At 46.8% G+C, this 26210-nt stretch overlaps 1 protein-coding gene across 5 annotated transcripts in view; it reads left to right on the top strand.

Annotated features, from left to right (window-relative positions):
• Window positions 1–26210, top strand: part of LOC147748775 (breast cancer anti-estrogen resistance protein 3 homolog) — a 232009-nt gene that overhangs the window by 127967 nt on the left and 77832 nt on the right. For all 5 annotated transcript variants that reach the window (XM_086963797.1, XM_086963798.1, XM_086963794.1 and 2 more), the window contains one exon: window positions 23870–24303. In XM_086963797.1, coding sequence (XP_086819923.1) covers window positions 23870–24303 — 434 coding nt within the window. The remainder of the gene's footprint in view (window positions 1–23869; window positions 24304–26210) is intronic.

Consider the following 26210-nt stretch of genomic DNA (forward strand, 5'->3'; position numbering starts at 1 on the left):
AAGCCGGTATATGTAGCACGTATCTTCTGATGTGCTGAACTATCACATATTTCAATCTTTTATTCATTGCACATTCATATCAGTCATTGGAAAAATAGAGATTTCAAATTCATATTTATTAAAGATATCATAATTTCCATATAGGTACCCAACCCATTTCCTTTGTACAAAGAACTTACAATTTTTTTGTATCAATAAAGATAATCCCATATTCATCAGAGGACCCACCTCCTTATGTGTTGCCTCATGTATAAGAAACTTTGAATATAATAGTTTTGATATGACAGTAATTAATTGAATTGTGGAATTGTGCCTTTGACTTTTTCAGTGCTCCCCTCATTGCTGTAACTACTTAGAAGGAACGCTGGCCTGGCATGCTGAGAGACAGTCAGTGTTGTGCTTTGGGACATTGTAATTTGCCGACTAGTTCTAAATATTTCTTCAAAGTGCAAGAAATGTAGAATTAAAAGTCCACACACTTGATAAAAGGGTAGAGAGTACATTAACCACATGCTAAGTTTAAACACCTCCAACCCTCTGGAGCCCCCAGGGAAAAATGACTGAGACAATCATTTGTTTAGATCTGTTTTATTTTGCATTGCTACATATCTGAACAGTAAACCAAGAACACCTTCCCCTTGATGGCAGTCATGTGCAACCCTCAGAATAGGAGTACATTCCCACAGTCTTAACATGTCTTCTCCTTCAGAGTCCTGGGATTTTCTCTCTAGTTGACCTGAAGTGTTGTTTCGGTCTTTATTGACTTGTACCAACCTTTCACGGGCCTCAATAATTGATTAAGTGTAAGGCCCGGTGTCCAAACCTCTAGGTCATCTCGGCCGTTCGATTTCTCCACTGACCCCAGATTTTGTTGAATTTGGGGGCAAGCCCTTGCCTTATATACTTGCTCTTCAGATTGCATGTTCCATTTCATGTTAACTTCCCATCGACCCACTGTTTGGGTCTCTGCACTCCCCCATTGTGGATAATGTACCGCTAAGCTACCATTACTGCCATATTACAGAAGCGAGTCAGACATCCTGCTCTGTACCACTATACTGAATGGCCCCAGTTTGGGGCATTCCCACATAGCTTGCAAGAGCATACTTCTTAGCACACACCCCTCTAGCAATGATCTGAATCGGGTCTACCCATGATTTGCATTCGGGTTCTAGTATTATAAGCTCTGTGAGGAAGGTTAAGCTGAATCCGTGGGCACCCCGCCTGGATTGCTACCTCTCAAGGGTATCTGCAGCCGATGCCGCAGTCGTCCTCCAGTTTACACAAGTCCGCTTCCCATTTCTCTGTTGTTAGCGGTTGGGCGCTATTTACCACTATGGGATTGAATAATGGGGGAACGGGGTACTTATGAAGTGGGGCTCCTAAGACTCTATATTTCACGGGGCTCTCTTCAGGGAGCTCAGTCGATGTGTCAGTGCATTCTTTTATAATGCGCCTAATCTGCATGAATCGTAAGTGTTGACTTCCTGTCAGCTTGTCTTGTGCCTGTAACTCTGCAAATGTTGCCATCCCAGTAGTGCTCCATATGTCCCCTACCTTCAAGATGCCCAGCATGTCCCAACTAAGACAATCGTACTGAAATGTATACTCTGCACAAGTTTCGAATAGTAATACAGTGCTCAGTCCTTACAGCGCGTACAACCAGATCTCTATGCTGAGATCATGGCTTCGAGAAAGGATGGCCTTCAGACAGGATAAAGGAATGATCGAGGGTTTTTGTGGAGTTCAACAGCTGCCATGGAGAGGGTGTCAGATGGGGTGCTGGAGCAGGCTGTAGACAGTCTTAAATAAAGAATTCAATCAAAATAAGAGTGTAAAAATCAGTCACTTTGTAACAACAAGAGCAAGGAAAAATAAAAATACAAAACCCAATAATGGTTTGTATGGAAGGCCCTTACTCACCAACCTGGTTGGTGACATGCTTCATCATCGGGCCCCACTGGGAGAGGCCGAATGCCTCCCCAGTGTGCTTCAATGCCAGATTTACTGCGGAGCAGGTTTTTGTGAATTAGTGAGTGGTAAGTGATAATAGTGATAGTGAGGTTTAAAAATGTCTAAGTTGTATCAAAAATGTTTTATTGTTTGATCAATTGGACATATTAAAAACGATGTGTAGGAAAATAGGCCAAATATATTGTTTGGCTATTTCCAATAGCTTATAAGTGGGTCGGTCAACATGTTTCTGCCATGAAAAGTTGTGAATTAACCAGGCATTCGTCAGGACCATGAGTGGACTAAACCCCGGCGGTATGGGCACGCTAAGGCCCACCCTAACCTGGGGGCGTGAAAGTGAACATTTTGTAAAAAAGTGCATTGGAAGGAAAAATTCCCTCTATGGTACTCTCGATTTGAGAGACCTTAAAATTGGTGTTATTTACTTGAATGGTGAGAAGAATTCACACCATGGATCTCAGGAGGGGGGTGGTGGCGAAATCGGCACACCGCCCTCGACGCCAGGCACCCACTGGAAACCTGCAGAAGCCCTCTATTACCGGATCCCAGATTATCTTCGGGATCCGGTAATAAAGGGCTTTCACGCCCCCAGGTTAGGGTGGGCCTTAGCGTGCCCATACCGCCAGGGTTCAGTCCACTCATGGTCCTGACGAATGCCTGGTTAATTCACACCTTTTCATGGCTGAAACATGTTGACCGACCCACTTATAAGCTATTGGAAATTGCCAAACAATCTATTTGGCCTATTTTCCAACACATCGTTTTTAATATGTCCAATTGATCATACAATAAAACATTTTTGATACAACTTAGACATTTTTAAACCTCACTATCACTATTATCACTTACCACTCACTAATTCACAAAAACCTGCTCCGCAGTAAATCTGGCGTTGAAGCACACTGGGGAGGCATTCGGCCTCTCCCAGTGGGGCCCGATGATGAAGCATGTCCCCAACCAGGTTGGTGAGTAAGGGCCTTCCATACAAACCATTATTGGGTTTTATATTTCTATTTTTCCTTGCTCTTGTTGTTACAAAGTGACAGATTTTTACACTTATTTTGTTTGAATTAGTATAAGTTGGGGACTAAGAGTGTATTTACGTTCTCCCTACCTCTTTTTTTGTTGAACTGACAGTCTTAAATAGCCAGGTTTTCAGTTATTTTCTGAAGTGAGACTCTGATGGGGTTGCACGTACCTTGAAAGGGAGCGTATTCCACAACTTTGCAGCAAGCAATGAGCCTACTCCCTTTCTAGGGAATTATAAGAGGAGAGCCCTGGACGACTTGAGCGATTTACTTGGGCAGTTAAGGGGTAAGCCTACCAATGAGGTGTTTTGGCCTGCCTCGTAGAATGCTCTGTGTGCCATGGTCAAGGATTAGAAATAGATTCTTTTTAGTACCAGGAGCCAATGAAGCGATTTGAGGTGCTGTGTTACTGACTGATGGCAGGGCACCCTAAGAATGAGCCTCGCTGCTGCGCTTTTTCACGACCTGAAGACATTGCGTTAGGTAGTGTGGGAAGCTGAGGTACAGAGCGATCGCATAGTCCAGTCTCGCTGTGATTAACGCATGAACAACTGTTTTGCGTTAATCCGAAGGAGGATTTTCAGAGATTGAAGCGGAGAAAAGCACGTTGCAGCTTGAGCCGTAATCTGAGGACCGAAGGAAAGATGGGTGACAAATGTTACTCCCAAATTTATGCAGATGATGGTGGGGCTGGCGAAGTGTCTAAGTCAGTGGGCCACCAAGAGGGCCTAGATGGAGTGTGAAGTTCCAAAAATCAGGGGAGGTGCGATATATCAGTGTTAATCTTAAAGCAATTTCTTGTAATCCATGTTAATCTTAAAGCAATTTCTTGTAATCCATGTTACTACTGCTGTAAAACAAGCTTTGAATTGTTCTTGTGTAAAGGAGGTTTTGTTGTTGATCAGTCGCAACAGGCATAAATTGCGCATCGTCTGCATATGAGTTAACACTTAATCCCAAAAACTGAATCAATGAAGCAAGTTGGGACATATTTTTCACAGGGCCCTGGGGTTCCTCACCACAAAAAGTTTTTGGCTGTAGCAAGCCAATGGATAATGTATTATGACTCCGAAAACTTTGGCTGTCACTAGGAGTGGGGTTGTTTGTCAGTTTCCCAGCACCAGTGAGTCCCTCAGGACCTGAGAATAATCTCTCTGAACTTTTTCTGTTTTCCCTCTGAAAGTATTGCTCAAGAGTGTAACTTGGTCTGTAAGATTGGAGGGGGGAAGGAATGAGCTCAGATTTTCCAACAATCACTCTTGATAGAATGTTAAAATAGATTATAAGCAAGCAGGGTGCATGAGAGGGTCTTTAGGGTCAGTGGAAAGGGATTGGTGGGAGTACTAAGTGAGAGAAAACACAATATTTGTTTTAAAAAACAACATTTTTGAAGACTTTCAAAACAGAGAGAGGGAGAGAGAGTGTGTGTGTTTTTGTGTGTGTGGATGTAAAAATTCCTAGTGGAATCCGACAGACAGCTCACCATACCCGACTGAAAGCACTATGCCCAACTATTTAACAGAAAATACATGTTTTACGGAGGTGTAATACCCCCCTCATGAAGCTACGCCCCTCGTACCGCCTAAGCTTCTGTGCCGCAAATAACTAGAAAACAAGGAACTCAAGTTGCTGTTCAGTTTCTAGTGCTGTCCCCTGGCACCCCATAACTCTTATCAGTTGGGGTCCAGTTTATTTATTCATTTATAAAGTTTTATATAGCGAGAACAAGATCCCGAAGGATATCAGAGCGCTTTACAGTAGGCAAAAGGAAAGAACAAAGGGTAGTATAAACATCAACATCAATTGGGAAACAGCAGCAAGAAAAAAAAAGGAAGAGAGTACAGAGGACATGATCCATCACTTTGGGGTGGCGGGATGTTGCTTACAATTGCTACAGCACTATCACACATCCACTGAGTTAATGAGAACTTTAGGGGTAATTAACACACAGCATTAATGACTTAGCCTATCTCCTTTGACTTGACTGGGGAACCGAAATGCTTAAATCAACCCTCCTCCGCTCTCTTCAGCTCCTTGGACAAACTCTTTCTTTTTTTTTTTCTTTTTTTTTTATTCATCATCAGTTTATAGCTTCATCATTTCATTATTACACAGATTGGGTACAAAAAATCATATATTTCCCTCTTAAAATACAAAGCAAAGATAAATAAAGAACATGACGATTTTTCCATTTATACAATTCGGAATACTTAATAACTATCCCAGGTATAATCATGGAGCTCCCAACTATACGGAGGGACTTATAGACCATATCATTATTTTTAGTGTGAACATTCTCCCTTCCAACCCCTCTTCTTCCTCCTCCTATCTTCCATCCTTCCAACCTTTTTCCCAAGAGTCCCGCCCTGTGGATACACTGCATTTGACTTTTCCCCTCTAGTGTCTCTCCATCCTCTGTTTCCACTCTGAGACTGGAGCCCAAATTCGTTTCCCCAATTGCTTTGCCTTCCATCCTTTCTTTTCATATAATTCTATCTCTAGATTATATGTGGCTAACAATTGTGTCATCCATTGTTGGAACGTTGGAGGGCTTGGATCTTTCCATAGAGATGCTATGCACATCCGACTTAAGGTCATTGCCAGAAATATGAATTCATGGTGGGCTACAGGGACCCCTTCTCCTGTTACACCTAATACCATCACTTCGTTAGTTAGGCTTATAGGTATCCCCAGTGCTCTATCCATAAACTGTTCTAGTGAGCCTTTGAATGAATCTAGGCTAGGGCATGAAGCGAACATATGGATTGTGTCTGCTTCCAAGCTTTGACATCGCAGGCATGTTATGCCATTTGTTCCTCCCCAGCGAGCTATTCTATGCGGTGTGTAATATAGCTCAAACAGTCTTGTAATGTTGCGCTTGAAGGTTCGCTACTTTTAATACTGTATTTGCAAGTTTAAGCGAGCTTTCAGCTTAATTCCCGACTATGTTTAATTTCATTCTCCATTTTTCAAAAACTTTCATTCGATCATCTTCCTTATACTGGCTTAGTTCATCATATAGCTGTGAAATTGAGCAACCTTCCTCGCCTTGCAATCGTTCCATTACTTTCTCTTTTAAAAATCATATTGCCCCCCTGCTTCTTTAGTAGAACCGACCTAATCTGCAGATATTTGTAGAAATCTCTGCGCTCTAAATTATATGACTGCTGCGCTTTATCAAAAGTAATTAAGCCTGTAAGGTCAGTAAGATCCCCCAAGGTTTTTACCCCTAGTGTGTCCCATTGTTTCATTACGTTGTCATGAAACACCTCTGGTAGTGATGGATTCTTGAATAGAGGAGTATAAAAATTCATATTCCCGAGTTCCATTTTTTTCCGGACCGATGTCTTAAAATCTAGCGCCGTCAAGCCCCCGGTCTCTTGATAGGGACAGAAATGTAATAGGCCTTTGCGTTTTGCCTTTTGCCCATATAAAGTGATTAGCAACTCCCTCAATTTCCTTAAACCAATTGTTATTACATTTTAGTGGGATTGTCCGGAAGAGATATAAAACTTTGGGTAATAATAGCATGTTTATTATATTGCATCGGCCTATTATTGTCAGGTGCAGGTTTGTCATTCTGTCTAAGTCTTTTTTGGAAAGGGGCGACCATTCGGTCCCCCCGAACGTATGGCCGAGTACCACGATCCCCCCGGGAAGCCATCTTGGGCGGGAGGCGAGTCTCGGCTGGTATGCCCGAAGCGGCGTAGCCGGGGCGCGCCTTTTTCCCGCCCTGGAGTGGGCTGGCCTAGACACTGACGCGGCCGGGCCACGCCCTCGGGGCAGGCCGGGGCGGGTTTACGCCCGCCCTGAAGACGGATAAAAGGAGCAACAAGCCAAGGAAGCATCCTCTTGTTCCTGTGCTCTGAAGCTGCACCACCTCGCTGCACGTGAGCTCGAGACGGAACGAAGAGCCAATTTTGAGCGTTGTAATCTTTCTTGTTTGTTTTTCAGATACTCTATCGTGAGAATGCCTAAGAAGGTGGGAAAGCGAATGACTACCGACCAGATGCTGCGTGTTCTCATGAAGGAGGTGACCGACTTAAAGAAGCGAATGGCGGAGAAAGACGAGGAAGGGGGGCCGAAACGTCCTCTGGCAGGAGCAGCTCCAGGAGGAAAAGGCAAGAGGCCCAGAAGGGGAGCAGCTGGGGGGGACAACCCAGTTCCCTGTACCCCACTCGAAGCACCCACTCCTGTGCCGGAGGAAGGGAATCCGATTCCCGTAGTGGTCACCCCTGTGTCCGGGGAAGATATGCCGCCCGAGCTGGCAGCTCAATTAGCAGCGTGGTTGGGAAAAGGTAGCAAGGGCGCCACGGCTGACGACGCGCAGGTGTTGATGAGGCAGCTGCGGGAAACAAGGGAAGCGACGACGGCACCATCGCCATCAGTTCCAGTCGCAGATACAGCTTCCGGTTCAGGTAAGCGGCCATTGCCGATTGCGAGGGATGAGTCAGCACCCTCTCGGCGGGAAAAATTGGGTCAACATGTCCCTCTGGCGATTAAAGAGAAGATATGGGCAGGGGAATATATAAACATCTTCTCGTTGCTTACCGATCATTATGAAATGGAGCATGTTAAGAGCCAGAAAGAGCTCATGCATCCAAGTGTTTGGCGCGCAAAGATGGCCGCCTTTAAGGTAAATGAAAACATTGGTAATTGGGGCAAGGCATGGGGGGTTTTTACATCCATCTTGGGTGAACGTAGGCCCGAATTGCTGCCCGAATTGCCGATTTATCAGTCACGGATCATGGGCTACTCCGTATCTCACGAGGGCAATCATTGGTTTTGTTACGACAATGTTTTCAGAAAAGCGAAAGAGCATGATAAAAACTTAACTTGGGATTGTTATGATTCTGTGTCTTGGTCCAAAATGGAGGACTCCGGTATGTTGAAGGTGCCATTGATAGGAAGTAACGTTGGTGAATCCTCCCGCCAATATGCGGGGACGCCTTTTCGATCAGGTACAAGTAACGACAATCACTCGAGGCCAGCCGGCAACGCAAATAAAAGGGGAGTTTGTTGGAACTTTAACAGGGGGAAATGTACTAGGCCTCAGGGGTCATGCAAATTTAGGCACGAATGTGGGGGGTGTGGGCAATCTTCCCATCCTGAGTCCATGTGCAGAGCCAAAACGGGTGATAACGGGGGTAGAGGAGGCGCCAAACAGGTCTGACATAGTCCGAGGGGCGCCTTTACCTACCCCGATTGATACCATGGCAATGATTCCCTGGCTCAGCGAATACCCGGATCACGCTTCCGCTGGGGTGTTGCGCAACGGATTTTCATATGGTTTCCGCATCCCAGTGGGAGAGTTTCAGGGTATGCCGCGATGTAAAAATCAGATATCGGTCTTACAGCATACGACCGTGGTACAGGAAAAGATCAGGAAGGAGGTGGCTCGAGGTCGAGTCGCCGGTCCATTTAATGTGCCACCAGTTGCTAACTTTGTTTGTTCCCCTTTAGGGGTGGTCCCCAAGAAGGACCCGGGTGAGTTTCGGCTGATACATAATTTATCAGCCCCACGTGGTCTTTCAGTGAACGATGCGATAGACCCGGAAGTGTGTTCGGTACGGTACGCATCCTTCGATGAGGCCGTAGCCATTTTGAATCGCCTGGGGCCCGGTGCGCTGATGGCAAAATCTGATATCGAGTCAGCGTTCCGGTTGCTCCCGGTACATCCAGACGATCAGCGTCTCCTTGGTTTCACGTTTCAGGGTCATTATTACATGGATAGGTGTATGCCGATGGGGTGCTCTATATCTTGTGCCTATTTTGAAAAGTTCAGTTGCTTCCTGCAATGGGTCTTCATGAGGAAAACAAGGTTTCAGAATGTGATGCATTATCTCGATGATTTTTTGTTTCTGGGGGCAGCCGGGGATCCCGAATGTGGACAGGCCTTGGCTGCATTTTGTGGTCTGATGAATCATTTTGGCGTGCCATTGGCACCAGGTAAGACTGTAGGTCCCTCGACTTGCCTCGCGTTTCTGGGGATCGAGCTGGATTCCGAGGAAGGTTGTTTTCGTTTACCAGGGGACAAAGTGTTAAAATTCAGGGCATCCCTGCAAATGTGTTTAAGTGAGTCTAAGGTCAGGCTACATCAATTGCAGCAATTGGTGGGACAGTTGAATTTTGCCCTAAGAGTTATACCGATGGCCCGCCCCTTTTCTCGCTCGATCGCTCAAGCCATGGTCGGCCTGAAGGAGGGTCATCATCGCACACAGCTCTCGGCAGAGGTTCGCCAGGACATGCGCATTTGGTTGGCATTTCTGGCGGATTTCAATGGCCGAATTGTCTGGAACAAACCGGCCGTGTCCTCCGAGGAGCTGGGGCTGTGGACGGATTCAGCAGGGAGCATTGGTTTTGGCGCCATATTCGGCACTCAGTGGTCAGCACAAAAATGGCCGTCATGGTGGCATGAGAGTGATCTGACAAGTAACATTGCTTTCCTTGAACTTTTTCCCATTCTGGTGGCCCTGAGAACTTGGCCAGAGGGGTTCAGAGATCACTCTGTGGTATTCTGGTCTGATAACATGACCGTTGTTGAGTGTATCAATAGCCAGGCAGCACGCTGCAAGTGGATCCTGAGATTACTCAAGGAAATTGTGTTATTATGTATGCAGTTGAATGTAGTATTTAAGGCAAGACATGTCCCGGGGGTGATGAACCAGGCGGCTGATGCGCTTTCTCGTTTTCGTATGCAGGCCTTCTGGGGTTTTCTGCCCACAGCGGACCCGGTGGCAGCACCCTTTCCCGAAGCTCTCTGGTCTCTCGGTGCCCCGAACTACAGAACCTCGTGGGAGAGAGTTTAGCACCCAGGACGAGGAAGGCATATGAAGGGGCGTTCCGTTCCTATTGGGCCTTTTTGGGGGCAGCTAGGGGGGAGCTTTGGGGCCAGGAGGAGTTGGTAGTGAAATTCCTGCTATCTTTACGTCATGCAGGCAAATCAGTGGCTACGGCCCAGAGGCATCGGGCCGCCATTTCCTTCGTGGGATCCAGGACCCGACAGCGTCTTTCGTTGTGCAAAAAGCGCTACGTGGGTGGCAACGCCTTGAGGGTCGCAGAGTAGATGATAGGCGCCCGATAGGTCTGGATAGGTTGGCTTTGTTGTTATCTGTACTTCCTGCAACATGTTCATCCCAGTATGAAGCAGTGTTATTCCGAGCCGCTTTTATGCTAGCATTCCATGGGGCTATGCGAGTAAGCGAATTAGTGGCAAGGAACAAGCTGGATACCAGGGGGGGACTGTGCCGAGAGCATGTCCGAATCAGGGGGGAGACAATGACTGTCTCATTTGTCAAGTCCAAAACCGATCAGGGTTCAATGGGGGACTGCATAATGATACGAAGGATCCCCGGGTCATCCATGTGCCCGGTGAGTTGTGTAGAGGGGTATTTAGCACAGAGGGTGGCATCATGGGGGGGGACATTGTTGAGACACGCTGACGCCACCCCACTGACGAGGTTTCAGTTTCAGCGGGTGCTTGCGATGTCGATTACGGCTGCGGGCTTGAACCCGAGCGAGTTTGGGACCCATTCCTTTCGGATAGGGGCCGCTACAGAGGCTATGGCCAGGGGTCTGAATGTTGAACAAATTAAACGTGTGGGGCGTTGGTCCTCCAATTGTTATAAGAGGTATGTGCGGTTGCACATGTTGTGAAGCTGTAACGTTGTACTCACGCTTCTTGTTTTTGTTTGGTTTCAGTTGCGCAAGCTTACGAGGCGGGGCGGACTATGCAGTCGACCCAACACCGGGCCAGCGGTCATACTTCACCGGCTGTGAAAAAGGAGGTGTGGGTCGTGGGCCACTCATACGTGAGGCGAGCCGCGGACGTATTCAAAGCAGGTGACATGTATCACGTGGCTGGGGAATACGGGTACAGTGTGTCCTTCTACGGAAAGGGCGGACTCTGTATTGACCAGTTTCAATCATTTTTTGAGGGTTTGCTAGGGCGGACGAGGTCACCGCCGTCTATAGTCATAGTACATCTTGGGGGCAATGATTTGGTCACCACTGGTAGACGACTTCTTCTTGAGGCGATGCTTTCCACTGTAAGTTGGTTGGCGAGGAGAGTTCCAGGGTGCACGATTGCATGGTCCCATATGATCCCGCGAAAAGTATGGCGGGGGGCTGTTTCCGTTTCTGCTTTAAACCATTCAGTAAGGAAAATTAATAACAAAGTGAGTAGATTATTCAGTTCCAAGACACTGCATTCTATTTCGCATGGTTGTATTACTGGTGACAGTATGTATTTGGGGGATGGTGTTCATTTGTCCCGGGTGGGGAACGAGTTACTCATAGGAGACTGTATAGCTTGGCTAAAGACTTTAGGTCATGACCTTTAGGTAGGAGTGTTGTGGGGGGTCCGGATAGCCGGTCAACTATCCGGCCTGTGGCGGTAAGGTCATGATCGGTGAGCACTAATTGGAAGATCCCTATGAGTGGGCGTCACCCATTACGGATGGGAGCGCTCGAAGGAGGTGGCCATTGGCCCCTCAACGGGGAAGGCGGTCCCTTCTAAGGATGGGACGCCGAAAGGAAAGGAAAGGCGGTCAAGGCCCCTTCCTGGGTAGGGGGGGGCTACAGCCCCCTCCCGGAGAATTTCCCGGGGCCAAGACATCTGCGACGGCAGATGTGGTAAGATGTGTGGGGTTTGGGGGGGGGTCTACGCTACCTTCTAGATTCCTCACACGAGTCCTCGGACGACCTTTAAGTGGCGTCGAGTTTATTGGGGCCCCCGTCAAGTCAAGGGAAATTGGTAGTTGCACTCGAGGTACGCCTCTGTGCGGTCGCCCCTCACAAGTGAGGGGGATATTTCTGGTTAGGGATCTTGACACCGGTTACGACCTTGCCGTTGGCCCTTAAACGTTAGGATGTACAATTTCAAAATTTCAAGTTAGATGTTTTTGTAGGATGTTAGTTCGGCTAGGAGAACCTTTGTATTAGAGAATATGTTAAGGTTAGCCAAACATCGCAATGTGGTAATGAAATTGTACATAATATGAAACTGTTATTTTAATGTTTTAATTTTGTTTCATATTTTAATAAATACGGCCGGGAGGGTCACTCCCTCCCGTCTTCCAAAAGTTCAGAACTGTTTCCGGTTTCCCATCCTTGGGGATTGTGTTGAGAGGGGGTGGCGGGTATCTCGGCCATATGGAAAGGGGCGACCATTCGGTCCCCCCGAACGTATGGCCGAGTACCACGATCCCCCCGGGAAGCCATCTTGGGCGGGAGGCGAGTCTCGGCTGGTATGCCCGAAGCGGCGTAGCCGGGGCGCGCCTTTTTCCCGCCCTGGAGTGGGCTGGCCTAGACACTGACGCGGCCGGGCCACGCCCTCGGGGCAGGCCTGGGCGGGTTTACGCCCGCCCTGAAGACGGATAAAAGGAGCAACAAGCCAAGGAAGCATCCTCTTGTTCCTGTGCTCTGAAGCTGCACCACCTCGCTGCACGTGAGCTCGAGACGGAACGAAGAGCCAATTTTGACCCACCCACCAGCCCCTGAAGACAGCGAGTTGTTTTGAATAAAGTTTGATGTGGTAACTCTTTTATTTGCAGGTCGGATTATTATCGTGATAACCTTGAATATGCAATAAAGAAATGGTCAATTTATGGTATGTTTTGCAAATAAAGTGATCTTGCTCTAGTGTTGATCAGTAACATGTTTTAATAAATTGTTGCTTTTAACTGTCTTTTAAGTAATTTGGTCATTTAGTTTAGAATTCATTTAGCTTAGAACTGTCGTATTTATTTTGGTCGGGCGGTAAGGTCATGATCGGTGAGCACTAATTGGAAGATCCCTATGAGTGGGCGTCACCCATTACGGATGGGAGCGCTCGAAGGAGGTGGCCATTGGCCCCTCAACGGGGAAGGCGGTCCCTTCTAAGGATAAGGATGGGACGCCGAAAGGAAAGGAAAGGCGGTCAAGGCCCCTTCCTGGGTAGGGGGGGCTACAGCCCCCTCCCGGAGAATTTCCCGGGGCCAAGACATCTGCGACGGCAGATGTGGTAAGATGTGTGGGGTTTGGGGGGGGTCTACGCTACCTTCTAGATTCCTCACACGAGTCCTCGGACGACCTTTAAGTGGCGTCGAGTTTATTGGGGCCCCCGTCAAGTCAAGGGAAATTGGTAGTTGCACTCGAGGTACGCCTCTGTGCGGTCGCCCCTCACAAGTGAGGGGGATATTTCTGGTTAGGGATCTTGACACCGGTTACGACCTTGCCGTTGGCCCTTAAACGTTAGGATGTACAATTTCAAAATTTCAAGTTAGATGTTTTTGTAGGATGTTAGTTCGGCTAGGAGAACCTTTGTATTAGAGAATATGTTAAGGTTAGCCAAACATCGCAATGTGGTAATGAAATTGTACATAATATGAAACTGTTATTTTAATGTTTTAATTTTGTTTCATATTTTAATAAATACGGCCGGGAGGGTCACTCCCTCCCGTCTTCCAAAAGTTCAGAACTGTTTCCGGTTTCCCATCCTTGGGGATTGTGTTGAGAGGGGGTGGCGGGTATCTCGGCCATATAGATTTTTTAATCACGGGGACCAGGTTTTTCTCCACGATCTTCGTTAAATCTGATGGTATTGTTATTCCCAAGTAGACCGCTGAATCTGTTACTCTCTGATCTGCCATTGTGATCTTGTGATTAACTACGATTTGTGTTTTACCCTGGTTTAATTTATAGCCGGATAGTGCCCCGTAAATGTCTGCTTCATTTTCTATTTCCACTAATGCTGAAGCAGGGTCAGGTGATGTAATTGCTAGGTCATCTGCATAACCTAGAATTTTTGTTTCATACTCATTCAATATTATTGGCGGAATGTTCCTATTTGATTCTATTCCCCTTATAAAGGAGTCAATATAAAAGGCAAAGAGTAGCGGGGAACAAGGACACCCTTGTCGGGTTCCCCGTCCGATGTTGATTGCCCCACTCAGCTCGCCATTACTCTGAGTCTAATCTTTGGATTTGAATACAGTGCTTGAAGGGCCCCTAAGCAGCCTTTTCCTATATTTGCTTTCTCTAATGCGGCCCATAGGAAGCCCCCCGAGACCCTACTGAAAGCTTTCTCAGCATCCAGCAATATAAGATTAGGTCTTGTGAGGCTGCCGTGCCATCGAATAATGTACATACCCTCCTAATGTGATCTGGAGTACCCCTCCCGGGGATGAACCCGTGCTGTCTGGGGTAAATAATCTTCCCGATTATCAAACTTAAGCGATTTGCTAAGATTTTTGAATATATTTTAGTATTGCTATTCATGAGACTAATTGGTCTATAAGACCCTGGGTCAGTGGGGGATTTATTCTTTTTCAGAAATACCACCATTGTAGCCTCCCCCCAGGACAAAGGGGGTGCTGCTCCCTTTTGTGTCAAGTCAAGTCAAGTCAAAAGATTTATATAGCGCGCTACATACCCAGAGGGTCTCAAGGCGCTTGTAGAAGGGTGGGGAGTTACTTGTCGAATATCCACGTTTTGAGTTGCTTTCTGAATGCTAGGTGGTTCTGAGTAAGGCGAAGGTGGGTGGGAAGTGAGTTCCAAGTTTTAGCTGCTAGGTAGGAGAAGGATCTACCTCCCATGGTGGTTTTGTTGATGCGAGGTACAGTGGCAAGGGCTTGGTTGGAGGATCGTAGCTGGCGGGAGGGGGTGTAGAAGGATAGTCGTGTGTTGAGGCATTCGGGTCCGATTTCATAGAGTGCTTTGTGTGCGTGGGTTAGGAGCCGGAAAGTGATCCTCTTGTTGACGGGGAGCCAGTGGAGGTTTTTCAGGTGATCAGAGATGTGTTCTTTACGCGGGATGTCTAAAATGAGCCTGGCTGAGGCGTTCTGGATGCGTTGTAGTTTTTTCTGGAGTTTTGCGGTGGTGCCGGCGTAGAGGGTGTTTCCGTAGTCCAGTCGGCTCGTGACCAGAGCGTGGGTGACTGTTTTTCTAGTTTCGGTAGGGATCCAGCGAAATGTTTTTTTGAGCATGCGAAGAATGTTGAAGCAAGATGAAGAAACGGCGTTGACTTGTCTGTTCATCGAGAGTGAGGAATCCAGGATGACGCCCAGGTTCCGTGTGTGGTCCGTCGGGATGGGTGCTTTTCCAAGGGCTACTGGCCACCAAGAGTCGTCCCAGGCGGAGGGGGAGGTACCTAAGATGAGGACTTCTGTTTTGTCTGAGTTCAGTTTCAGACGGCTGTGCTTCATCCATTCGGCTACTTCTTTCATTCCTTCGTGTAGGTTGGTTTTGGCCGTGTTAGGGTCTCTGGTGAGTGATAGGATCAGTTGAGTGTCGTCGGCGTAGGAGATGATGTTGAGGTTATGTTGGCGTGCGATGGCCGCGAGGGGGCTCATGTAAACGTTGAAGAGGGTGGGACTGAGTGAGGACCCTTGAGGTACGCCGCAGATGACTTCAGTGGCCTCTGACTTGAATGGTGGAAGGCGGACTCTCTGGGTTCTTCCGGAGAGGAACAAGGTGATCCATTCCAGTGCTTTTCCTTGGATTCCGATGTTTTTGAGGCGCTGTAGAAGGGTGCTATGGCAGACTGTGTCGAAGGCTGCGGAGAGGTCGAGGAGGATGAGGGCGACTGTGTCTCCATTGTCCAGTAGAGTTCGAATGTCGTCTGTTGCTGCGATGAGGGCGGTTTCGGTGCTGTGCTTGGCTCGGAAGCCGGACTGTGAGGAGTCGAGGGATTTGTTGGTTTCGAGGAATGCGGCGAGCTGGTTGTTGACAGCTTTCTCGATGACTTTGGCCGGGAATGGAAGGAGTGAGATAGGGCGATAGTTTTTGAGTTCGGTGGGGTCAGCTGTGGGTTTCTTCAGGAGGGCGCTGAGTTCGGCATGTTTCCAGCTTTCCGGGAAGGTTGCAGAGTTGAGGGAGCAGTTGATGACGTCTCAGAGGTGCGGTGCAATAATGGAGTCTGCTTTGTTAAAGATGTGGTGAGGGCAAGGGTCTGTGGGGGATCCTGAGTGGTTAGAGTTCATTAGACGGATGGTGTCCTCAGTGGAGATTGGCTTCCAGTCATTGAGGATGTTCAGGGGGGTGGGGGTCCTGCAGGGGATTGGGTGGGTTGGTCTCTGGGTTGGTTGTCGAAGCTGTTGTGGATGTCTGCAATTTTGTTGTGGAAGAATGAGGCTAGGGAGTCGCAGAGGGCTTGAGAGGGGGTGATGTCGTTGGAGTTGGCTGAGGGGTTGGTAAATTCCTTGACGATGTTGAATAATTCCTTGCAGTTGTGGGCGTTGTTATCTAGACGGTCCTTGAAGGCTGCTTTCTTGGCATTTCGGATTAATTGGTGGTGTATGCGGGTGGCGTTTTTGAAGGCGTCCTTGGTGCTGGTGGTTGAGTCTTTTTTCCAGGCCTTCTCGAGGGAGCGACAGAGTTTCTTGGATTTCTTAAGATCATCGTTGAACCAGGAGGCCTTCTTGCTGCCTAGTTTGATTTGTCGTTTTTTCAGTGGTGCTAGGATGTCGGCGCTGTTGGATAACCATTGGGTGAGGTTGGTGGCTGCTTGGTCTGGGTTTGAGGAGTGGGCGGGGGGCTTTTGAAGAAGCGATGAGGAGATCTGGTCGATGGTGATTTTGTTCCAGTTTCTTTGCAGAGTGGGTTGGGGGTGGTTGTTGGATGTGGGCTTGTTGTAGGTGAAGTGAACGCAGCTGTGGTCAGTCCAAAGGAGAGCTGAGGTGTGGCTGAAGGAGACATGCTTGCTGGAGGTGAAGATAGGGTCGAGTGTGTGACCTGCGATGTGTGTGGGGGTAGTGACAAGTTGTTTAAGTCCGAGGTTTGCGAGGTTGTCCAAAAGGGTGGTGGTGTTGCGGTCGTTGTTCTTTTCAAGGTGAAAGTTGAGGTCTCCCAAAAGGATGTAGTCCTCGGAGGGGAGCGCGTTTGGAGTGATGAAGTCCGTGATGTCTTCACTAAATTGTGCGCGGGGTCCTGGTGGCCTGTAAAGGAGGGTGCCTCTGAGTGTGGTCTTGGGGTCGATGTGGATCTGGAAGTGAAGGTGTTCAGAGTTGTCGAGATTGACGTCTGAGCTGGTTGAGATGCGGATGGATTGCTTATGGACGATAGCGATGCCACCTCCTGTGTGGCCGGTACGATCCTTGCGAATGATCTTGTAGCCTTCCGGGATGGCAATGGTGATGTCTGGGGCTGATGTGGCGTTCATCCATGTTTCTGTTAGGAAGGCGATGTCCGGAGAGATGGTGTCTAGAAGATTCCAGAGGTCGATGGCGTGCCTGTGGACCGAGCGGGTGTTGAGCAGGATGCATTGTAGGTGGTTGGGGTCGGATATCTGTTGTGTGTTCGTAGATGAGGAGTTGTTCTTGTTCTTGGTGCCTTTGAACTTGCAGGAGTAGCAGGAGAAGGGTCCATGGGTGTGTCCAGGAGCGGCTTGGACGCAGATGGGGGAGCGGCCGAGGTTGAGGGCTAGGAGGGTGGTGGCATCGTAAGTAATGCGGGGGAGGTGAGAGGTACGAGGAACAGGGGGTCTGGCGCTGGGCGCGGTCCAGGCGCGGACGGGCGTAGACGGGCTTACCTTTGGCGCACCTTCGGCGCGAATGGGGCGCGGTCGCTGCGCGTGAACGCTGCGCGCAAGAGCAACTGTCATATGTAGATAGTGAGAGGGGAGGGGCGAGGGAGGGTGAGCTGGGAAGGCGGGAGCGGGGCGGAGACTCGGGCAGGGCCAACAACAATAATACTAACAACAAAATGGCCGGCGGGACGGAGCAAACAAACAGGCAAAGTAATGCAAAGTGCAGAAGTCAGTGAAGCCAACACAGCGAGGGCACAAATATCTCTGCAACTACTTAGCAGGCGAGGTGAAGCAGCGTTCTAAAGGCACATTAACTTACAGAGATAACAATCTTGCAATGTCAGTAGGTTACGTGATTCAAATTGATGTTTGCAATTAAAGCGTGCAGTGAAAGATGAAATGACAAATTAGCAGCGCTGTATACAAACAAATGGAGCGCTCCTACAATGCGAGCTAATTAAATAAACAAATGAGTGAATAGCAGCGCTGTATACAAACAAATAAGGCTCTCCTACAATGCGAGCTATTTAAATTAATAAATGATTAGCAGCGCTGTATGCAAATAAGCGGTCCTGCAAAGCGAGAAGAGATCGTGGTAGCGCCGAGTGCAAGCAGCTGGGGAGAACAACGATACCAGGCAGTTAGGGGAGGCAGGTCGGGAGCAGCGTGGAGGAGCGGCCCTGTTTCCATAAGTTTGCAAATATCCTCTTTAAATATAGGAAAAAATTTCTTATAAAATTCAAGTGGGATAAAATCGGGCCCGACCGCTTTCCCAGCGGGGAGATCGTTAATTGCTCCCTGTATTTCCTCAAGAGTGAAACAACCTTCCATTGCTCCATTATCCTCCATTGTTAATCGCTCGATCGCCGCCAACTCGAGGTAGTGCTCTATTTCATCTCTGCCCACCCCCCTATCTGGGTTATATAGCTTTTGATAGAAGTCTTGGAATATCGAGCAGATCTACTTTGGTGTGGTAGATGTTACCCCTGCATCTGATATCAGCTCTGGTTTTTCCCCCCTAGTTGCAGCCTGTCGAGTTCTAATCACTAACATGCGTCCAACTTGCCCGCTGTACTCATATTGATCCTGCTTCCAGGCAAAAAAAATTCCAGCTGCCTTAGAGGCGAGTGATTCCCCTACCGCAGCCTTGGCTAGAGCCAGATTCTGCGCTATCTCTATAGTGTCATGTTTTGCGCCGATCGCTTTAGTCAGCTCCTCTTCTAATATGGTGATTGATTTTATCTTCCCCTCTATCTCAGCTTTCTCTATCTTGTTCCGTCTAATAGAGAAGCTCATGGTTTCCCCCCTGATACCGGCCTTCAAGGCATCCCAGACTACCGCAGGCAGCGCAGACCCTCTATTTATCTCAAGGAATTCCTTGAGCCAGCCTTCCATGTGTGTCACATATTTACTATCCTGTAATAGGGCTCTCTCAAATGACCAGCTAGTTGATTATTTCCGAGAGTTTGGAATTGGAATTTCTAGAGTTGGTTGTGATCCGACATCACCTGTGGCAGCCTATTTATCTTAGAGATGTTTATTAGCGTAGACGAGATCAGGAAATAATCTAAACGTGCGACGGCCTTGTGTGGTGCAGAATAATATGTACTACCTACCCCGCATGCATTTTGTTGCTCCCACATGTCGATAAATCCATTATCTTGCATTAGTTGTATCAGAGCTCTATGGCTTTTCCTTTTTCGACCAGTGAACCAAGCGGGATAATTTTTCCATAAGCCATTAACCCATTAATATTCAGAACTCTCTTTCCATTCGTCCATTTTTTCTCTCTCTCTCTTTCTCTCTGTCTCCGTCTCTCTCTCCCTCTCTCCCTCTCCTTCTCTCTCCCTCTCTCCCTCTCCTTCTCCCTCTCTCTCTCCCCATGCCTGCTTCATTTAACCTCTGGAATCTGGGGAAAGTGAAAGGCACCAGGAGTGCCCCCGGGCTTTCAAAACCAACCACTGGGGAAATGCCTGGTGAAATATAATGCCTGTCCAAATCCAGAAGCGAAGTTTATTCAAACCATTCGCTTTTATTATAAAGCTCTATACAATAGAGGTCCGGCATGTATCAGCAGAAAGCTATCCTTTCATGTTCCGAATCCCCCTTTTGCTCTGTACATCAGTTTCTGGCGTCAGACGTCCTTCCCCGACACTTGTGCCAAATTAGGAGGCGGCTCCTTCTCTTATGTGGCTACCACCATCTGGAACCTCCTCTATCGATAGGCCAGAGTTCGGATTTCACTGCCTTTTACAAACAGTTTTAAACCTGTTTTTTAAAATCCTCTTATCTAATGTTCTATGTGGTACTTCCATACAGGGGCAGCTCTTTTAGTATCAAGAGACCTCGTATGGGTAACAGAGGCGCTACTCAAAACAAATAAACATAACACGGCAAAAAGGTACAAACGTTACATTGTAAAATCCCACTGATTAAAATGTAAATAACTGGATAAGCTCAGGTCCCCAAGAACAAAAACTTGGATCTATTGTAAGCACTCACTGACTGTGGTCAGTGTGGTTTGCAGTACCGCTTTCAGCAATACTAAATCGCTGTTAACTTTCTAAGCGCTAGAAACTTTTCTGAGGTCACATTTCGGCCCCAAAAGATACTGGGATTATGTATTGTTTCATTGTTCCTAATTTTAACTCCCCTAAATTTTCTTTATGTAAATAAAGACACTGTGCCTCAGGTTGGCAGTAATGAGTTCCCACCAAAAATTAGAGGATGCTGCTTACACCAACTGCTTACATTCCCTACCAGGGGCGCAACTAGGTCTTAATTTCGGGGGGGGGGCTAACATGGCAGATGAAGGGGGGTGGCTAATGTAAATCAATGGGGCGGAGCTAAAATGACAGATAATCAGGATCGGTTAATGTTCAGGTCAAGCTCAGGTCAAGCTGAAAAAAATGTGGTGAATTCTGCATTAGAAACTGGACAACAATTAAAGCACACATTTTTGTTAGTTTGATGCATTGCCCCCCAAAACCCATACTCACCCTGAATCTTAAAATTACCCCTGGCACACCAAAACACAAACCCACGCTGAACCCTAAAATTAACCCCCTCACACCCTAAAACCCATACCCGCCCTGAAACTATAATTACCCCTGGCACCCCAAAACCCATACCCACCCCACACCCTAAAATGAATCCCTGGCACCCCAAAACCCAATACCACCCTGAACCCTAAAATCACCCCCCTGGAGCCCCAAAACCCGTACCCGCCCTGAACCTTAAATTACCCCTGGCACCCCAGAAACCATACCCATGCTGAACCATAAATTTCCCCTTGCCCCCCAAAACCCAAACCCACCCTGAACCTTAAAATTACCCCAGGCACCCCAAAACCCATACCCATGCTGAACCATAAATTCCCATCTGGCACCCCATAACCCATACCCACCATGAACCCTAAAATAGCCCCCTGACATCCCAAACCCACACCTGCCCTAAACCCTAAAATTACCCCTGGCACTATAAAACACATACCCACGCTGAACCCTAAAATTAATCCCATGGCACCTCAAAACCCACACCCACCCTGAACCTTAAAATTACCCCTGGCACCCCAAACCCCATACCCATGCTGAACCATAAATGCCCCCCGGCAACCCATAACCCACACCCTCCCTGGTGGGTTATGGGATATATATATATATATATATATATATATATATATATATATATATATATATATATATATATATATATATATATATATATATATATATATATATATACACATGCAGAAGGTAATATATGTAGATTTAAGTTGCATTTAATAAGCTCCAGCTTTCGAGAATTGTTGTACTTGAAATGAATTTATTTTAATTTGTTTTTATTTTTTGTAATTCAATAGTGAAGCAACTGTGGATAAATAGTTATGATAAAATATTTACTTATCACGGATCACTTATATACATGTAAAAAACATAGAATAATGTAATTGTAAGCCCTTAGTAAATGGAACCCCTGGTATTTAGGGCAAGGAGGCTAAAGAGAGTCCCCTAGCAGCTGCAGCATGTGGTGAGTAGCAGAAGTTTTGTTGAAAAGATGCTGACTTGGGGGAAAACTTTAAACATGTGTGGCTGACCGGAGATAGGCTGGAGCAGGTTGCACCTCTGCTGCCTTAGCTGTTCGGCGTCCTACCCACCATAATCAAATGAGCACATCATTTTTTTCTGAGTAGTGTGTCTTTACGGAAATTAATGTTATTATGTCCAATTATTTAGTAGTATTGTATTTGCTTTCCATTCAGTCTACCATTTCCTTGAGTAAGCCGATACTGCTCAAACAATTTATTTTTCAATAATAGAAAGGGAAATGTGATTATTCAGTTGGATTACAATAATAGCTAAGACCCAGCGACTCAAGATGTAAACAATAGCGCCGCCATGTTCACTTCCTATTATTCGATGACTCTCACAGAACCCAGAGATAATGCATCACACCAATAGCATCTAGCTTTCTGCTTAAGAGGTCAAGTTCTGCTTGCGGCTTTGCCTGCCCTTGTTACCAAGTCCCTTTAATAGGCTTGTAAGTGGACTTATTACATGTTTACATACCTCATAGACTACAGACTGATTTTTCTTGATTTTCTGTAGTTTTTGTAATGAAATGCCCAAATTTATGAATTCTCCTACTAGAGCTTTTCAGTGCTTTATTCTTTCATTTGTTCTAGAGCATGCTGGTTAATATCTGCTTCCCCACAACCTCTGACTAGTGTAAGTCTCTGAGCTCGGCCTGTGCCACCTTAATCTATAACTCCCTCAGTGTGGGATTTGTGGGAGCTCTGGTTAAGGCAGTGCTTAATTTTGTAACAGAAAAAGTGCCAGGGCCCTCATCAGAAGGCCAATGCAGCTTGCACTACCTATTGCCTGCCAGTGACAGTACAAACATTCATGCTATTCAAAGCCTCCAAAGCTATAAAAATGATTTGGATATTAGGTAATAGTCATTTTAATATATATTGAATTGATAAACAAATGTTGTTGTGCTCATCTCTAAATAAAACAAACAGCGCCACCATGTGGCAGACTGTCATAAGACCTGCTGTTGACAATTAAGTGCCTGTGCCAAGCACCGGAAATCACTGTCTCAAATTAAGCACTGGGTTGAGAGTATTCAACATAAAGCCACTCTTTCACCCCTTCCCTACAAATGAACCCTCACAACACTACCTCTACTACAGAAAATAGTCAAGTTCAAGAATGCATAATGTCTCTGTCATGACAGAGAATGGTTGGAAACAGAGTGGATACGTTGATGTGGAGAGAACTGATTGTGACTTCTGCAGTGGGGTAGCAGATAAGCAGCAGCCCTGGGGCTGGGACCAACGAGGGCATAGGGGGCTGTAAGTAGGGGTGCTGGGGTGCTACAGCAACCCCAAAATAATCATGCTGAGGTTCTGAAAATGAATCAGCAATAAAAATGGGTTTTTATCGTTTCATTTCCTATGCATTTATGGATAGAGGTCAAAAGTCAGGTATTCTGACAAATTGCTGCTTATTTTTTAACATGGAGATTGTGGTTTACTTTTCTTTCTCTAACTGCAAATTGAAACCCTTTTGTAAACTGAACTATATGTCAATCTTGCTGGAGTACATGCAGTGTGAAAGGATCGACTGTAAGATGTCAATCTTTTTTTAACTCACAACAAAATGTAAATGTCTGTAAATGAACTGTACACACATTTCAAGATATACCAGCAGTTAGGAAAGTTCAACTGAGGTGCATTTTTTGTAATTGTGAAGTGTGATGAAAAATAAGGTTTTAATAGGATCTAAACAAATCAAGCACTTTACTAATTGATGCACAAATGCTAAATATTTGCTAAAGCCCACATTTCATGCATTATCTTTTGTGAGTTATCAGTACAACTGCATGCTTGAGCAAATTCAGTGCCCATTTTAATGTGCTGTCTTTAAATGAGAATGGGCTACCAGACCAAGCTTAAGGAACATTTTGGAACGGAGTGCTCCAAAATGCACCCCCGGCTACATACTACACCCATACCACTCTCCTGCTGAAACATTGTAGTTCACTTGCTACACTTGTTCCTTGTGTAGTGCTTAGATTACCCCTCTACACATCTAAAACCCCTTAGGATCCAGGCTCACCTCAAAAACTCTACAGTGAACCCTGTCACATGAAGACCTACAGAAGGTTCTTCTGCCTACTCATATGTAGGACTCATGAGTGACTGTGCAGTCCTTTCACAATAAGTACATTCCCCATGGCAGTTTTCTGTACTCAACAAATAAAGCACTTCAGATTAGTCCCTTTTCTTCTCACAGGAAGTACCCAGTGCACCCTCCTCCTCGTGCAGTACATTGACTCCTATTGGTTTTCTTTCTAGGTGGCAGATTCATTGGTTCAGGAGGATGGTGACTTTCTGATCCGGGACTCCCGCTCCAGCCCTGGTGACTATGTCCTGACCTGCCAGTGCAGGAACGAGGCCATGCACTTCAAGATCATCCGTGTGGTGCTGCGACCACGCAAAGGCTACAGCCGTACCCTCTTCCAGTTTGAGCAGGACCAGTTCGACAACATCCCGGCCCTTGTACGCTTCTATGTTGGGAACCGTAACCCAGTGTCGGAGCACACCGGAGCAGTCATTGCCAATCCTGTGGCCCGGCAGACTCCTCTGAGGCTGCTGATCGAGAAGTATGGTGCCCCGTCCCAGCCACCGGCCGAGGTGATAAGCGCCCCAAGGACCTTGCTGGAACCGTCCCGGAGGAGAAGTGTGCGTGCCCTGTCCACAGCAGACCTAGGTGATATCACCCTGTTCAGGTGAGTGTGAGACACCGCCCTTGACCAGGTAGGAGAAAACTGAAGAACCATCATACCTAACTGGCTTTCTGTCGAAATATCAATACATAAATATGGATCTACCAAAATATTGTAAGCAAAATACAGACTACTACAATTCAATGCAGATAGGTTTAGATACATAAATGTAGATTTACTTCTGTTAACTCCATGTACATGTTCCTTAATGATATATACTGTCAAGGTACATAGATGTGGAGTTTAGAATAGCAAGTCTGTACTTACCTAGAAATACCTACCTAAACAATACCTTTGGTTGGTTGGTACTTTTGTCCTCTACATTCTGACATACAAATTTAAACAACCAGACTCAGCCACACCAATGTGCTTCAATCCTGCAGGGCTGCTTACACGAGCACGAGACAACCTTACCAATCCACCTCAAGCAGTGCTGTATACTACTGCTCCATTGCTGAGACCCACCACAGACTCACTAACATCTGTTGATATCCTCAATCCTGATGTGCTAAACCCTCTACTGCTTCAGTTCTGACATCCACAAACACAGCACTGCAGAATCACTTCAGTCAATGCTGCCACCCTGCTATTCCAGCACTACGACCCACACCCAGTTTCACCAGGTAAACTAGAGCCTGGCTTTGGTCTGACTCTGGAGCCTAATTTAAGAAAGATCCATAACCGAGCCAGGGCCCTGCCTTTTACCCATGCCTATGTAGTGCTATAAAGGAAAAGCAAAAACACGCCATGTATAAAGGCAGGGCCGGACTGGGAACCACAACCGGCCCTGGCAAAGTGCTCGGCCGGCTCCCCTCCCCACTCGGAGGGTTGGAGGTGCTGCAGAGCTCTTTGCTGGGGCCGGTTTTCAGCCGATTTCTGTACAGGGCCGATTTTGCAGCTAAATCGGCCCTGTACCAAAGTCGAACCCCAGGGCCCCAAAACCGGCCACCACCGGTGCGGCGCACCGGGGGATAGCCCGGTGCCCGCTATGGCCAGTCCGGGCCTGCATAAAGGCGTTGGAGAGCTGTTGCACGTTTTTATGGTCTGGTTTGACGGCGTAGCTGTCGCCAGACAATTATGTGAGCATCACTAGAGATTGGCTTTGGCTCCATCCACCTACTTGGGAGCCAGGAGTACATGTTTGACTGGACAGAAAGTGTGTACTTCCACAAAAAAAGTGCTTGACCTATGCACTGCTGTGATCCTTTTGTTTATTTATCCAGCTGCCTAAGCTTGAACTTTCAGAGCCACACATGACATTGGAATACTATTAAAGTGTCTTAGATAACTAGATAATCTATGTTGTTTATCTCTAGCTGTAGCACAGATGGGAGGAGGGCAGTCATTAGCCTACATGGATTTGTAGGTCTGGCTTGACAGTGCAACTGTCATCTGATATTTTAACCAACACCAATACTATTTTACAGTTCTTTGCTTCCACACAAATATATATCAATTCACATGCTATATACTTGTAATGCTTCCCATTGGCATACAATATTCATTTAAAGCAAGATCTATTGGCATTGCAATTCGTTAAATGTAAAACAAGAAAATTAAACTGTTATATTCTGTGTTTGAGTGTTAACAATGGGGCAAACAACAGGCTCCTTCAAGGGAGTTACAGAGTTGTAATGTAAGTAAAACATTCTGGAACGTGGGATGGTGATGCTGGTAATTTGAGAGCCGGCCTTGCCAGGGTGGGATGTGGACATTTCATCTCATACGTTGACGCCTGCTATTTCGTTCTAGCAGACTGGCGCCCGCTGCACTTGGCACTGCCAGCTGTAATCTGAGGACATGATCAGATTAAAACAAAACAATACAAGGTCACAAAAGGAGCTCTCTGCCATGACTGTCCTATCTAATTACATCTCTTAAGGCCTGTATATTGTTCTGAATCAGTGCTG

This window comes from Lissotriton vulgaris, chromosome 1_1, assembly GCF_964263255.1.
Source record: "Lissotriton vulgaris chromosome 1_1, aLisVul1.2, whole genome shotgun sequence".
NCBI lineage: Eukaryota > Metazoa > Chordata > Amphibia > Caudata > Salamandridae > Lissotriton > Lissotriton vulgaris.